Consider the following 15,833-nt stretch of genomic DNA (forward strand, 5'->3'; position numbering starts at 1 on the left):
GACTCCATTTCAGCTGAAATAAATACGTGACACCTTTGTTAATATCTTTGAGTATGGTTATGGTTTATACATTGATAACAGGATGATAAACATTGTGTTAACGCTGCAGTTTCTGAAATACATGATGCACTGTTTAATTCAAAGAACTTTAGGTTATTGTAATACCACTGATTGCAGAAAATAGATGATGTAATAAGAAATTATATCTTTTGAGCATGGCGAGTCCCCTCCACATGAAGAGGCATCTTTTGAAAAATATTAAAATCCAAACACATCATGGCTGCTTCCTGATAAAGGACCGATTTGTAAAACATGCATAAATAACTTGTTAAATATTAATGAAAACAAACTGCAATTCTGATAAACCTTTTGTTGTTCAGCAAATGAATGAAAACTGAGTCACAATCAACATTTTGAAAATGATTCATATTTATTTGCAATAACTTTGTGAAATAATAAACAATGAAAGTGAGTTTGCAAATCTGAGATATTAAAACAAAAAGAGACCCAATGAGGAAATAATGTCCACTCCTGCCTGGGGGGGTGTATCATATCTTATGATGCTCATATTTTGCTGAGAGATGATTGGAGGGTTTTACTCTGACACTATGTTGGTGGAAAACACACATCGCCTCCTGTACTTCACATGACCAGCGAGGAGTTTCCTGAAGACGATTCGTACTTTTCACATATGTCACCACAAGAGAGAAACAAAATGCCAGCAAACACACGGCATGATTCTTTAAATGAATGCTGTATGAAAGAGTCTCCTAAAAGTGTTATTCAGGAAGTTGTCATCAGCTCAGTCCAGAGCGTGAAGCCGTACAGAAAGAAACACTCTGTCGGGACAGCGGAGGCCTAGAACTTCTTCCCTTTATGTAATCTGTTGTAGCGCCAAATGTTTTCCTTCCTCAGCCGTTTCCAATACTCCCAGGTGTCCGAGTCCAGCTCGTGCAACTTTTTGGGTAATCCCAGGTTCAGCTGGAACAACCTGAGCAGGTGATGAAAAAAGGGAAAGAACATTTTTGTCAGTGACAACTGTACACGTTGGGCTGGCTTTTTGATGTGATCGTCTCGAGCACAGCTCCAACATTAATAAGCCACCGCTTTCTGCTCGTCAGGGTGTATCGGATTGCATTTTACTGAAAATATCCGTAACAATTTGAGAAGCCGGTGAACATGTATAGAAGAGGCAGAACATTGGACATCTCCTAATACAATGCAGTCCAACTTGACAACAGCCTAAACAATTAGCATGTCGGCAAATTAAAAACTAAGCTATTACATTTGTGAAGGCAGAATCACATGAGATCAAATCGGTGCACCATATGAAGTGGCTGGTGATTGTTGATTTGTATCTTCCTATAACAAACCACGCTACAAAAGTGTAGTCATGAGGATGACCTAAATGCAAAAACTGGTGATGAACACGTGAAATGAATGTATTTTCTCACCACTCAGGATATTCCTCAGTTGGCTTTATCTTGGGGTCTTCGCCTTGTTTCAGGATGTTGACTCCTACTGCATGAGAAGTGAGCCTGACTGGATCTCTGCACACCTCTGGCCCTTTCAGCTCCTCTTTCATCATCCCTTTACCTTTTCCTTTGGACGCTGAAAGTAAGACACACACACACACACATTCACAGTGTCAACAATAGCAGTGCAATGCAAAGTATGACAGGTTAAAATGAAGCACACTTGCCAAAGTTAATGTAAAAATGAGTTACCTGTCTGAAAAAAGATAAACACGTTGCAAGAAACAAGAAATGTCACTTTGCGATTTGACCTGTGTGGTCAGCTCGTCACTTTAATATGCAATCACACGTCTTACTTTTTTGTAAAGTACTGCAGATTTCAGAGCTGCACGGTCCATATATTATTATTATTACTACATGTCATTTTTACTTACCAACTTTCTTCGCATATCCGCACGTCTGTCCTCTGTGGACGATGCTCGACCTGCACAGCAGCGAGGCGGACTTACTACTCATACATTTCGATAACGAAGCGACACGAAATAAACTGTACGGAAACATGTTTTGCTGGAATATTTTAGGTTGCCTAAATAACCGGGCAGACCATGCTACAGTTTGACTTTCATAGCTCGTGCAGCTTCCGCATCCTGTTTGTTGCTTTGAATGAGAGCTAAACGCTACTGCCCCTGTGTGGACCGGAGGGCACACTGCAGGAGGGGGCGGAGTTTCTATAGAATCGCACGGTGTCAAACCAGAAGGTGGCGGTAAAGGCTCTCGGTGCGCTGGTGTGTCACCGCCTTCCCAGAAGAAGAAGAGACGCAACGTGAAGAGGAGGAAGAAGAAGTGGCGTAATAAATACAGACAACAACAGTGCGACGAAAATGTCCGAGTACGGCGGTGTTCAGAAGAGTGCCCTGAAACTGAAAGGTGTTGGGGACATTTCAGCCGGTAAAAAGTAAGTGTGGGAGCCGTAACGGTTGTTTACAATTGAATTAAATCGTCTGTCTGCCTTCGAGAGCAAACGACACGGAGCTAACGTTAGCTATTATGCTAACAATACGTTGATCCTTATTGCCCTTTTCACTTCACTGCTTGATTTGTACAAATTCGTGATGAGCAGCAACGTTTTGTTGTTCCAGAGAGACACAACCCCCGAGCTCGGTAGTCATTTCAACAATACGAAGTTAACGGTTAGGTTAGGACACATTAGCATCTCCGAACACAAACAACTTGAACTAAGTCAAGTCGTTTATTTGTCACACACAACAATTATACATGGTATAATGTGCAGTGTGGAATGCTTGGAGTGTGTGTTCTGTTCGCCATAAACAACCGGGGTTATATAGGGTGAACAAATATATTGTAAAGATGGGGCGAGTGAAAAAAAACAAAGACATGTACATGCTCCTCAATCTTCTGTGGTACACACACCTTAGACCTTTCATGCAACAAAAGTGATTTTTTTTTTGATCATCTTCTTTTTTAGGAAGAAGAAAAAGGATAAAGAGAGCAAGCATCGCATGGAGCAGGTCGTCAGCACTCAAAATGAAGAAGAGGTCCAAACTAAGAAGGCATACCTTGACAAAAGGACACCAGCTCAAATTGCCTTTGACAAGATGCAAGAAAAGAGGGTGAGTCGTTGAGGTCCACTGTTTATTGTTTAAAACTAATAAATAATGTGCGACAGAAGTTGATGATGACTATTTCATTTGAGTGGGGTGTTGTGGGATGGAGGCTAATTTGATACATGCACAGCTGTATATTACAGATAACTACTCCGTATTGAACAGTTAACATTTAAGATATTTGTTATATTCAATGCAGATTGTGTTTTTTTCCACCAGCAACACTCCTGCCAGACAGAAACCCTATACTATTGAAGTGTGTTTAGTAGATTATTAACTTGTTCTCAGTTGAACATTGATGTTTGGTCAAAAGTGATTAGTTGTGATCAGCCTGGCTGCTTTACTTCAGAGAAAGCTCAGTTCTATTATCTTTCAAAGTGTACAATTTTCAATCCAGTCTTGATTATGTTTCATCATTATAGCTTGTTGCGTATCAAACCCTGCTGAGCAATAATTGGTCAAAGACCAATGGCATTCAATGAAATTCTAAATTGTTTTGTAATAATGTACTTTCCTTGTTTCCTACAGCAAATGGAGCGGATTTTAAACAAAGCATCAAAGACACACAAACTCAGAGTTGAGGTAAATGCCGATAATAATTAAAATAAATAAATAAATAAAAATGGCCGCTTAATCGTTCAGTTAACAAATGAATTTATTTTGTCTGCTGTCAGGATTTCAATCGCCACCTGGACACATTGACGGAGCATTACGATATTCCCAAGGTCAGCTGGACCAAATAGAGCCGGAGCCTTTTTCAAAATGTGGATTTCTTTTATAGTTTCATGTATGTACAATTAAAATGCTATTCAAGCAGCATCCTGTGTTTTGTTATTGCATGTGTTCGTATTAAAGAGTATGTATAAATACACCTTTCTGTCCTGATAATTAGGCTCTTGTTAGTTTGTTTGTTCCCATGTGTGAACCATAAAGAGTAACCACAATCAGAATACATTTTGCTTTGTCATATAATTTATTGAACTGGGGGCACTGCTGAAGTGGCACATACACATAGATTGGTATATATTTGTTTTACTTGGATGGAACAGTGAAAACATTGAAAGTATATATTAAGTAACAAAAAATAAAGACCAGAGCACGTCTTCACCGTGAAGCTATATTCTGCATTTCTGCAACAGTTGTAACCGCTGATATAGTGACTATACAGGTTTATCGGACAAAATGAAGGTGTGTAACACCAAATATCATGTCAGATGTGTCAGCTAACAGCTGAGCAACACTAACATCACAAACAGTGCAGGCTTGTTTATAAAACACAGAATATGAAGTTGCACCAAACAAGACTGGAGCTTCATCGTTTTATTTGATGTTCAAAAAATGGTCTCGCCCATACAGTTCAAAGCTTTTATTTAGAAATACCCTTTTCTCAAAAGTAGAAAAGGTATCTTTCTCTGTTCTGTGGTATTTGTCAGCGTTCACTTTGGCCCCAGCATCTCGCTGGGCTTCACCCACTGGTCAAACTCCTCCTCCGTCAGGTAGCCCAGCTCCACAGCCATGGCCTTCAGCGTGGTGCCTTTCTTGTGAGCCGTCTTGGCGATGGCGGCCGCCTTGTCGTAACCGATGTGAGGGTTGAGTGCAGTGACCAGCATGAGGGACTCGCTCATGAGCTTGTTGATCCTCTCGGTGTTGGCCTGGATGCCCACCACGCAGTTGTTGGTGAAGGACACGGACGCGTCGCCGAGCAGCTGCGCCGAGTTCAGTACGTTCTTGATGATCATGGGCTTGAACACGTTGAGCTCAAAGTGTCCGTTGCTGCCTCCGACCGTGACCGCCACGTGGTTCCCCATCACCTGGGCCGCCACCATGGTCATGGCCTCACACTGGGTGGGGTTCACTTTGCCGGGCATGATGCTGCTGCCCGGCTCGTTCTCCGGCAGGATGAGCTCTCCCAGGCCGGAGCGTGGCCCCGACCCCAAGAAGCGGATGTCATTGGCGATCTTCATCATGCTGACGGCCACAGTGTTCAGGGACCCACTCAGCTCCACCAGGGCGTCGTGAGCAGCCAGGGCTTCAAACTTGTTGGGGGCGGTCACAAACGGCAGGCCGGTGAGAGCGGCGACGGTGGAAGCCACTTTCTCAGCAAAACCAATGCGGGTGTTCAGTCCCGTTCCCACCGCCGTGCCTCCCGCCGCCAGCTCGTACACTCTGGGCATGGCGGTCTTCACTCTCTCAATGCTGTACTTCACCTGCTGGACGTAACCCCCAAACTCCTGTCCGAGGGAGAGCGGCACGGCGTCCTGGGTGTGCGTGCGTCCAATTTTGATGATGTCTTTGAACTCTTCGGCTTTCGCGGCCAGAGCGTCGTGCAGGTTCTGTAGGCCGGGCAGCAGGACTTGGTGGACCTCTGTGGCTGCCGCGATGTGCATGGCAGTGGGGAAGGTGTCATTGGAACTCTGACTCTTGTTGACATGGTCATTTGGGTGCACGGGGTCTTTGGAGCCCAGCTGTCCCCCCAGGATCTCAATGGCTCTGTTGCTGATCACCTCGTTGACGTTCATGTTGGTCTGAGTTCCAGATCCAGTCTGCCACACCACCAGAGGGAAATGATCATCCAGTTTCCCGGCTGAGACCTCCTCCGCAGCCTGGACAATGGCATCTGCGATCTTTGGACTGAGGCCATAGTCTTTGTTTACCTCGGCAGCTGCTTTCTTCAGGATCCCGAAGGCCTTGATCACTTGGATTGGCATTCTCTCACTCGGTCCTCCTATCTTGAAGTTCATGGTGGATCTCACAGTCTGGGCACCGTAGTACTTGTCGGCAGGGACCTTCAGCTCACCGAATGTGTCCCGCTCCACCCTGAAATCCGAGCTGGCCATTCTGGACGTGCAGAGGATGACTTTAGAGTTCGCGGTGAGTCTTTGCAAACTCAGGAGGGTGCAGCTCACCCGCTGGACGTGCTTCAGAGACCGAAACATGGCTTCGCAGTAGAGGTGAATGTGGGGGGAGGTCAATGCAGCCTTCCACATTGCCTCCAGCAATTGGACGAGACGGAAAGCGACGTGGCGTCAGCCAATCAGAAGGCAGAGGAGGCGGGACTTCCGCGGAAACTGTCGTATCGGGTTCAATCGATCTGTGCTCTTCATCCGGATCAGTGAAGCTTCTCTTCATCACACAACACTGTACTTCCTGTATTGACATTCACCCACAATGCACTCAAAAGAATAAAATCAGCAGCTTTACATAACTGCCTACTATTAATAGGAACGCCATAGAAAGGGCGCAAGCAAACTGCGAAATAAATACTAATTTCGTCACCCATTAGCCCTACAAGCTTCATATTCAAATGAACAATTATGGCAAAAAATACTTAACACTGAGGTACCATGTGTAGCATAAATATGTAGAAATGTATGATTAGATGAGACTAGAAATATTACAGGGAAGAATTCTAGAGTCTGTTGACCAGGACATCACAGAGGAAGGTAGAGGTTCAGGATCAGTTTGGACCAGATCCTCCTCTCTGAGACACCAATTGTCATTTCTTCTTCTTCTTCTTTTTCTCTTTTATAATTGACAAAGTCACTTAACAAACGTCCTCTGACACAATCTTCACAAAAGCAAAAAAACAGGTATTTGCAGTGACGTTCAAGTGAAGTGAATCAAATATATAATATCTATTTAAAAAAGGGAGTTTTTGAACAATTACATGGAATGCAGTGTGAAAATTAAACACAATCAACACGGAAAAAATCCCCAAAGAGAAACATAAATCTAGGGCTTTCTTTCTAGATCGTAATTATTAATCAAGTTGAATAGTTTTATTGCACTTTTACTCTTATTTTTTCAAAGAAGAGAAACACCACGTATTTGCATTTGTGTGTTAAATTTTACGAGGATGAGAATATTGTTGATTTAAAAAAAATCATAATCTTTCGGACTCAAAATCATAAATACTATCGTTTGGAAGAAATCGTTCAACAAACAAGTAGACTATTGTATGAAGCCTGTCACGTCCCTGTTGTATTATTGTGAAGTCGGACAGTTCCGGATCACCGGAAGTCGCTCGTGCGCCTTCGCTACCTTCACGCGGCGCTCTCTTCTCGCGGTTAGTGTACTGTTAGCGCCGCGAAGCTAACACCCCATCGTTTCCAGGTTTCGTGTCGACCTGAAAACATCCCACCCGGGGAGACACGGAAAATAGCGCGCATCCGAACACGTTGTAGGTCCAGGCTGCACGCGGGAGCGGGACAATGCCGCACAACTTCCAACCCGGAGACCTGGTCTTCGCTAAAATGAAGGGATACCCCCACTGGCCGGCCAGGGTAAGTAAGCAAGCTGCAGTCGGAGGGGCGGAGGAGGAGGAGGAGGAGGAGGAGGAGGGGGGGGTTATCGCTCCCCATGCGACTGAGTGCTGCTGGAGAAGAATCTCTGTCTCTCATGTGCAGCTTAACGACCAACACATAACTATAACTTCATATGTTGTGTGCGGAGAAACCGCGGCGAGGGCCCGCAACGGCTGCAGGGCTGACAGTCCAGAGATGATGCTGCTACTGCTGTTGGCCTAAAATGTACAGGGAGACGTCCAGCAGCCGAGCTTCGTTGTTGTTTTGGAAAAGACGTGAAAGAAAGACAAAAAAAACCCAACAACAAGTCGACAGTTTTTTTTTTTTAATACCATAAAGCGTCTCCCTCAAAAATGCGTGCCCAACTGCAACTCACGTGCATGTATTGGAAATGAATTGATCACAAGTTGTTTTGGTCTTTTAGGATATTTCCTTCCGACATATTTCAGCATCGCATCCGCTTGAATTGTGGATTCTAATGTGAACGTGTCCCCCTCTGTGTTTTCTTTGTAAATCCCGTCTGTTTACAGATTGAAGATGTGGCCGATGGAGCAGTGAAACCGCCTCCCAATAAAATCCCGATCTTCTTCTTTGGAACACACGAAACGTGAGCCAACAAAAAAAAACAAAAATGTTTACAATGCAATATTCTAGTATTCAGTTTTTGTTCCGTTTATAAAACAGTAGTGGCCTTTTTTTTTTTTTGTTGTGTTTTCAAAAAGGATATTTTTTATATTAAGAATCCCCTCTTACAATACATCAGACACATATACAAGTATAGAAGATAAAGCATGAATAAAGAACTGGGTATTGCCACCAAATGCATATGAAACTAGGCAGCCACCACCTCTGAAGCAGATAAAAGTACCAAAATGCAATTTCTTTTAACTGGAACATTTGCATTTCTGGTTTGGATGGTTAGTGTGTCATTTATAGAGCCACCGTTTCTATGTGTCGCCCGTCACCCAGTTCGTGTTCTCTTTACTGGAGGTTCACTGTTGTCTGAGGGATATGTTGACATATTTGATCAGGCGTCAGACACCACCTGTTTACCAGCGAGCGCCTGTAGCGCGGTAGACTCCGTCGCTGGATGGCAAATCCTAAACTCCGCAGTCGGCCCACACTTGAGATCAGTGTAAACATTCTGTCTTCGATTGGCTTTAGAATAAGATCGACGTCTCATTTTGCTTCGCAGCGCATTCCTTGCCGCAAAGGACCTTTTTGCCTATGAAAAGTACAGAGAACGCTACGGGAAGCCCAACAAACGAAAGGGATTTAATGAAGGTTTATGGGAGATCCAGAACAATCCACATGCCTCATACAGCGCTCCACCTGTGGTAAGTCACCCGTGAACGTCCTGCTCATAAACACACGACTTATTTGGTTGTGCATTAGTTTTATTATTGTGTTTCTTTACAAGTTCATCATTTCTTAATTTCTTAAAGTTGTAGAAGTTTTGAGTAGTTCTCAGCTTTTTTTTTTTGTATTTGTATCTTAGATTTGCTGAAAAGTGTTTTTTTTTACTTAAAAAGTAGCACACTATTTAGCAAACTATAAGACTCAGGTGTCCTACTGCCCACTGGTTTATGGTTCAATTCCTTGCTTTATGACTTCACTTATCTCAACCGTCCCTTTTGCTTCATTTAACCTTTTTTTTTAAAATTGTGGTTTGTTTGAAGCCGGCAAGCTCGTCTGACAGCGAAGGCAACAACGCAGAAGGAGGTGGCGGCGGCGAAGGAGGAGGAGGAGGAGGAGGAGGAGGAGGAAGTGATGAGGACGATGAAGAAGATGCCACGGTCGCTCAGAAAGCCGAGTCGGGTAGTGAGGCGGACTCGGATTCTGGAAGTGAAGACCAAGAAAGGGGAGGAGGTGTGAAGCGAAAGCCGCAGGCTCCCAAGGTAACTGCGGACAATTGCTGTGAATAGAAGTGACGCGTCGATTATGCGACTTTGCTGAGCGATTTGGTTTATAGTTACCATCGCTAATATCTTCAAAAACCATGTCTGGTTATTTGATACCAGTTCGATAAGGATAAACTTCCTGTGGTCAACTGAGGTCGTCTGCACAGCCTGACCTTGTTAATCTAAAGTCAGAAAGACCTGTTCCATTTTTCTTTTTTCTTTTTTTTTCTCTTTAAGCGGCCTCCGCCGCCAAAAAAGGCCCGTGGCTCGTCCAGCGATCGCGACGAAGAGAGTGGGTCGCCTTCCGAATCAGAAGCCACACCTTCAGATTCTGACTCCGGAAAAAACAGTGACCAGGTAACGGCTCACATATATATATATATATATATATATATATATATATATATATATATATATATATATATATATATATATATATATATATATATCTATCTATGTCTGAAAGTGTGAAACGATGAGCAAGGGCCCATTAAGCATGTGAAAACATTTACCTGGATCAACAGGATTTCACTCCAGAGAAGAAAGCTGGTGGTCGAGGTGGAAAGAAAGCCGGAGGCCGAGTGAAGAAGAAGGTAATGCGTGAGCTTCCTCGCTCCCTCCATTGTTGAAGTGTCTTGTTCTTGTATATCTTTTCCTCTTCCCCCCCCCCATCTCTTAACTTCGTTCTCTTTGGTATTGCGTAAGGCTTCCTCCGCTTCCGACTCCGAGTCCGGATCGGGTTCCGAGAAGAAAGCGGCGGACAGCGAATCTGAAGACGAGAAGCCCCGGCCGGCTCTGTCTGGTTCAGAATCGCAGTCCGGCTCAAAGTCTGGATCCGGATCCGAATCCGATCCGCCTCCTAAAAAGGGGCCGCAGGCTCGCAAGAAAGGTGCGCCTTTCTGCCTCGTTTGCTTGATTAGTAAACCTCCGCCACTATTCCCAGTAAACCGATACTCGGACTTGTTTTATTGACGATCGTAGTGCGAAGTTATATTCCAGCTCTGTGTTTATTTGCTCCAATATACAGAGAAGCCTGCACCAAAACCTCGCGCTCGGAAACCCAAGCCCGCGCCTGCAAAACGAGCGCCTTCGTCATCCTCCGACAGCGACAGGTACGTTGCTTTTCTTTAAACGGAATCGGCAAAAGATGTCTCAACAAAAGATGTCCAACTGTTTTTTTTTGTTTTGTTTTTTCAGCGACAGTGAGCCCGACCGCATCAGTGAATGGAAGAAGCGCGACGAGGAACGCAGACGGGAGCTGGAGGAGCGCCGGAAAAAGGAGGAGGCGGAGGAACTGCGCCGTCTCCGGGAGCGAGAGAAGGAGGAGGATGAAAAAAAGAAAAAGGACAAGGACAAGGCGAAAAAGGGCAGCGACAGCGACAGCAGCAGTAGCTCGGATGAAGGTATCGACGATCACCCACTGAAGAAGTCCAAGAAGCCCCCTCCGCCGCCGATCCCCGCCCCCTCTGACTCTGACTCTCCGCCGCCAGCTGAGGTAAGGCTCTTCTTTAAAAAAAAAAAAAAAGGGCACCTGCAACATTTTGATGACTTTGCAGCTGACTCTTGAGACTTTTTACTTGTGAAACGTCTCGTCCTTTTCCAAACGCAGGCGAAAAAATCACAGAAGAAGCTTGACAGCCAGAAGAAGGCAAAAGTAAAGAAAGAGAAGGAGAGGAAAGAAAGAAAAGAGAAAGAGCTAAAGGAAAAGAAAGCCAGGCGGTTAGAGGAGAAGTCCAGAGCAAGGTGAGCGCACAATGAGGAGCGGACTTCACTTTTCGCCGTGAGTCGGATGAAGTTTATGAAATACGACAGAAGGATCACGGAGTTTGACTTTGTTGCAGGTCAAGGCCTGAAAAGCCCAGACGCAAACCGGAGCGGGTGCCTGAGAAGAAAGTGGAAAAGAAAAAGGGTTTGTCCGTGTTTCTTATGCAGGGTCACTCCATGAAGTGGAGGGGTGTCGGACTGCAGGCCTTTCGGGGCTCAATAAACCTCAGTCTACTGTTGATTTCATAATGAAACCTGTAAAAAAAAAAAAAATAGATCAACAAAAGCCCGATAATAAACAATCAGGTGTGTTGCAACAAGGAGAAACCTAAAACAAGCAGGACCCCCCCCCAGCCCTCAAGGACCGGAGTTTAATGATTAATAGACATTGCGATTGTCTAATCATCCATCTCTTAGAAACATTCAGTTAAGTCTATTGTTTGTACCCCGAGAGAGAAGTGATGAAGTTTCTCTGTGTGTACAGAACCTTCACCAGAAGAAAGGCTACAGAAACTTCATACAGACATAAAGTTTGCACTCAAAGTGGACAACCCGGTAAGTTGCAAAACATCAAGTGTTCCGTTCTTCCAACCGTTGGGCTCGAAAACTCACATTTCCTTGTATTTATGTCTCCTAAGGACATTGACCGATGTCTACAAGCCCTGGAGGAGCTGGAAGCCGTTCCCGTCACCAGCCAGATCCTCCATAAGAACGCTGAAGTGATCGCCACGTTAAAAAAGGTGCGTTTTCGTTGGTTGTTCAGAAAGTCACGGAAATCAGATTTACCTCCAAATACAGTAAAAGGATACAATGTACGGTCACTTATTATTAATCCGTGCTGGTTCCACGACTTTGTGGGTAAAATGTAGTTTTCCCTGGTGCGTGTGCTTGTCACGGACTCTGTAGATACGGAGATATAAAGCCAGCGCTGCCGTCATGGAAAAAGCCAGTGAAGTGTACAACAAGTTAAAGCTTCGCTTCGTGGGCAAGGGCGAGGTGGCAGCTAAACCTAAGGAGGAGAACAAGGAACCAGAAAATGATGAAAAAGAGACACACAACGCAGGTAAAGGGAAACAAAAAAAAAAAAGATTATTTGCTTTGTTTTGCAATCAGTGTTTGATATGAATTGAGATGTATTCTCGTGCAAGGTTCTGTTTAGGATTGCCTCCACTCGGAAATGAATATGAATATTTCTTTTTGTAGACTCCACTCCAGTGAACGGGGAGTCGGAGCCGAAAAAAAATCTGGAGGTGGATGAAAAACCAAAATCACCTAAACAAGAGGAGAACAACGACGACAACAACACTTCGAGTCCAAACAGGTGAATATTTACCATGCAGTATTTTCAAATGATCTCAGGTGAAAATACATGTACCGTGGAAGATAATGATGACATACTTAGTATATTGATGGTAAATCTGAGGGGGGGTGAGACAAAATGTGTATTTTGACCTCTTCAAGTGAAAGCAAAAAGGCCAGCGTCCAAAAGACTTATTTACGACCCTTGTTAAGTTTCTCCAGCTTATAACCTCAAGTATTGACTTTACAGCAGGGCTGATGAGGATGAGCCACATACTTTAAGTAGAAAGATAACAAAGATTGAAAGTGCAATTTTTGAGTGAGAGCAACTGCAGTTCCCAATCTGTCCACTGGGGGTCGCGTGGCTCCAGTCAGAATGGAGTTCATAACAATGATGCTTGTTACTGAGAAATCAGTGAGGAAGCAGTGGAAGCTGCCGACATTACTCACAGAAAACCAGCTGTGTCATCAAAATGATGCTGTGTTTGTGGAAAATACAACCCCGAAAGGTCATCAGAACCCTCCGTGTTGAGAAATGACATGCTATTTCCCATATTATTCTGAAGAGAAACATTCTGACCTGTAGGATTTCAGATTGAACTTTATTCTTGAGAAAATTGAATGTAGTTTAGATGTTTGTTTGTTTTAAACAAGTGAGAAATGTGCAGAATTTATAAGAGAAAAAATGTAATAAATAATTTATTAATCCTCAAGGGAAATTCTTCATTTCAGGATGTAGTTGTAGTTTTTGGTGAGATTTGTCCCTCTTTATTTTTATTTACTGCTCTCTTATGTAAATGGCGGTATGATACAATTTTTTTACGGCTATGCTATACCCTTGGTAATAATAATTAGAAATGCTGTTTTTATGTTCTCAAATGTATTTGACAATTAAAAAGGTGAAAAAGAACAGATTTAAAAAAAATTTGATTTTACAAAAAAATGTGCTTCAGGAAAAGCAATACAGTAGTGAAGAATTATTTCTTCCTTTTCAGATCTGCATAGGTTTATTTAAAAAAAAGGGGGTGGGGTTACTTTGATAAACGTTTTCAGCATCATTTGATTGCTCATTCATAAATATCATTACGATTCGATAACCTCTCGCGTCATGGTCGTTGACCGTTTTTTTCCCCCCTTCAGAGAAAGTCCTGGTAGTCCAGATGAAAACCAGACAAACGCATACGAAGAGGCCGACAACTCCATCTCCGCCGATCTGGAACCGCCTGCTGTCGAAAGCTGAAACACCCTCCGAACCCACTGCAGTGGACCAAGTGCTAAAAGATGGTGGCCTCTGTTTGATGTCATGCAGTGCTCCTTGACCCAACCACATCACGATACACACAAACACACCCAGTGATTCCTCCAGTGTCTGTTACGTCACTCTTCATGTTTTGGACGTTTTGTACTAAATTGATATCGAACCAGAAGCCCCCTTTTTTCTTAAACTGTTGGGTCCTTTTTATTTATCTCGGCAAAACAAGGAAAGCTTCTTAGAGTGATTGTTTGTGGCCTTGTGCAAACTTCTTTCATTTATGAAATGTACTTTTTCCTTTTATACAACACTCTGCTCGTCCTGGATCCTCTTTCCTGCTTCTGACTGCTATTTACTTTCTACTACTTGAACTCCGTCTTTTTTTTTCATTCTTTTAATGCCATATGCACAGTTGTGTTCAAAATAATAGCAGTCCACCATGACTTAAAGTATCGTTCACTGTTTTTGGTAGAAATGGTACACCATAGTAAATCGTTTTCGTATTCCCAAGTCTGTTAAATGAAACAATGAATTGAAAGTGGGAATGTTCAAAATTGACGGCCTTTATTTAAGGATGTTGACCATGTATTTCTCTCTGAAAACCCAAGAACGTTGTCATGATCCAGATGTTGTTCAGAAACTCGGCGTACTTTCATTAAAACACTGTTTTCGAAAAGGAGAAAATGTTTTGGCTCAACTTAAAAGATCTCCAATGCTTTAAAAGGGAGCGCTAAACCAGAGAAACGCGGAATGACACGGAACACTACCAGATGAATCCAAAAATAACCAGAATGGCAAAGACTCAGCCAATGATAAACTCCAGGGTTGATAACGATGGTCTGAAGTTACTTCTGTGTGCCGTGACGGTGAGAAAACGCCTCTTGAAGTCAATCTGTTGACAAGAATCCCTTGCAAAATCAAAATGTGCTGAAAAAGTTAGAATTAGCTTACAAACACATCGACTGGTCTTAATGAGAAATAGAGAAAGATTTTGTCTACTGAAGGCATATTTAAAAAAAAATTTTAGTCCAGAAGGCTGCAGACAGTTTTTCAGATGACCCCCAAACACTCAATTTAAGACAATGAAGCATGATTGTGCAAACATCACGATATGTTTCTCTTACTATGGCGCTGCTATTTATTGCATAACGCACATTTTAAGTTCTGGAGTGGCCAAGCCCAGTCCCTGTACCTTAATCCGGTATAAAACATGTGAGGTCACATCCAAAATTCAGTTTCTGAGGCAAAACCATAAAACGCAGAGGATGGTGGGATGTTATTCTGGCTGGAATCACAGACTGGAAGCAGTTCTGAGAAACAGTTTATACAATAAATATTATGTTTGTAAAGAAAAATTCAGACACTGCTATTTTTTCTTCTTCTGTAAAGCACACAAAGTTCACATTGTCTATGTTTTTGGTTTAGAATATAATATGTTGAGTTACAAATTCATGGAAAACTATAAAGATTTTGAACTTTGCTCACCTTTTTAGACCTAATATTATTTTGAACACGACTGTATATTGAACGATCACATTCTGAGCACTTCTATTCAAACGTTTGACTGGGCTTGCCCCGTCGGAGTTTTAACTTGAATGATTCTGGGAAACGAAGTCATGCTGTGTTTTTCTTGATCACCTGTTGTCCCTACAAAATCTTTTGGCTATATTTTATAAAAGTCCACAAAACATCACAAAGGCATCTTGTCTGTCCGAGTGGTGAAGTCCATATTTGTGAGTCTATACTGTTTTTGTTTTTGTTTTTTATTTTGTTTTTGATTATCTGGTCTTGATCCAGTTAACTTAATGTTGTTTTTGATTTTTGATTTTTTTTTTTTTAAGCCTTGCTTTTCAATAGTTACGATTTTGTGTAAAATAATAATTGCTATGGAGTTAAACATTCACACTTCTCACTTCTTGTCCACTTCTGGTAACCTGCATAATAAATAACCACAAAGATTGAAAACTGCCCTTAGAAGCTATTGAGATCTCATGTAGCTGCAGCCTATTTGGACATTTTTTCCGTCATGATGCATACAACAGGTGTTTTTAGTGCGCTGTAAATTGGTAAAGCATTTTTATCACTTAGTTGAGACTGACTTGAATAAAATTCTTAGCATGATTTTGGTCTTTTTTGTGCAGTTTAATGTGATGGTGCCCCCCACCCCCCCCATTTGACAAAATAAAATAATGTGACAATACTGCAGGTGAGTA

At 42.8% G+C, this 15,833-nt stretch overlaps 4 protein-coding genes across 4 annotated transcripts; 2 read left to right on the plus strand and 2 right to left on the minus strand.

Moving 5' to 3' along the window:
• Window positions 1-443: 443 nt before the first annotated feature.
• Window positions 444-2,110, minus strand: mrpl54 (mitochondrial ribosomal protein L54). The gene is made up of 3 exons (XM_080505875.1): window positions 1,910-2,110; window positions 1,455-1,611; window positions 444-991 (listed from the first exon to the last, which is right to left on the minus strand). Exons 1-3 carry the CDS (start codon window positions 2,034-2,036, stop codon window positions 859-861), a joined length of 417 nt encoding a protein of 138 aa, XP_080362001.1. The 5' UTR covers window positions 2,037-2,110; the 3' UTR covers window positions 444-858.
• Window positions 2,111-2,292: 182 nt separating this feature from the next.
• On the plus strand, window positions 2,293-3,917 carry fam32a (family with sequence similarity 32 member A). Its single transcript, XM_080505661.1, has 4 exons — window positions 2,293-2,430; window positions 2,962-3,106; window positions 3,629-3,682; window positions 3,775-3,917. Exons 1-4 carry the CDS (start codon window positions 2,357-2,359, stop codon window positions 3,841-3,843), a joined length of 342 nt encoding a protein of 113 aa, XP_080361787.1. The 5' UTR covers window positions 2,293-2,356; the 3' UTR covers window positions 3,844-3,917.
• Window positions 3,918-4,405: 488 nt separating this feature from the next.
• fh (fumarate hydratase) lies at window positions 4,406-6,040 on the minus strand. Its single transcript, XM_080506442.1, has one exon. It carries the CDS (start codon window positions 6,034-6,036, stop codon window positions 4,537-4,539), a length of 1,500 nt encoding a protein of 499 aa, XP_080362568.1. The 5' UTR covers window positions 6,037-6,040; the 3' UTR covers window positions 4,406-4,536.
• A 1,157-nt stretch (window positions 6,041-7,197) lies between these two features.
• hdgfl2 (HDGF like 2) lies at window positions 7,198-15,543 on the plus strand. The gene is made up of 16 exons (XM_080505625.1): window positions 7,198-7,383; window positions 7,935-8,011; window positions 8,600-8,741; window positions 9,084-9,302; window positions 9,543-9,662; window positions 9,830-9,898; window positions 10,011-10,194; window positions 10,333-10,417; window positions 10,503-10,800; window positions 10,915-11,048; window positions 11,147-11,214; window positions 11,554-11,624; window positions 11,708-11,809; window positions 11,976-12,132; window positions 12,273-12,390; window positions 13,509-15,543. The coding sequence occupies exons 1-16, from the start codon at window positions 7,312-7,314 to the stop codon at window positions 13,606-13,608; spliced, it is 2,016 nt and encodes a 671-aa protein (XP_080361751.1). The 5' UTR covers window positions 7,198-7,311; the 3' UTR covers window positions 13,609-15,543.
• The last annotated feature ends 290 nt before the right edge of the window (window positions 15,544-15,833 follow it).

The sequence above is a fragment of the Blennius ocellaris genome (assembly GCF_963422515.1).
Source record: "Blennius ocellaris genome assembly, chromosome: 12".
NCBI classification, from domain to species: domain Eukaryota; kingdom Metazoa; phylum Chordata; class Actinopteri; order Blenniiformes; family Blenniidae; genus Blennius; species Blennius ocellaris.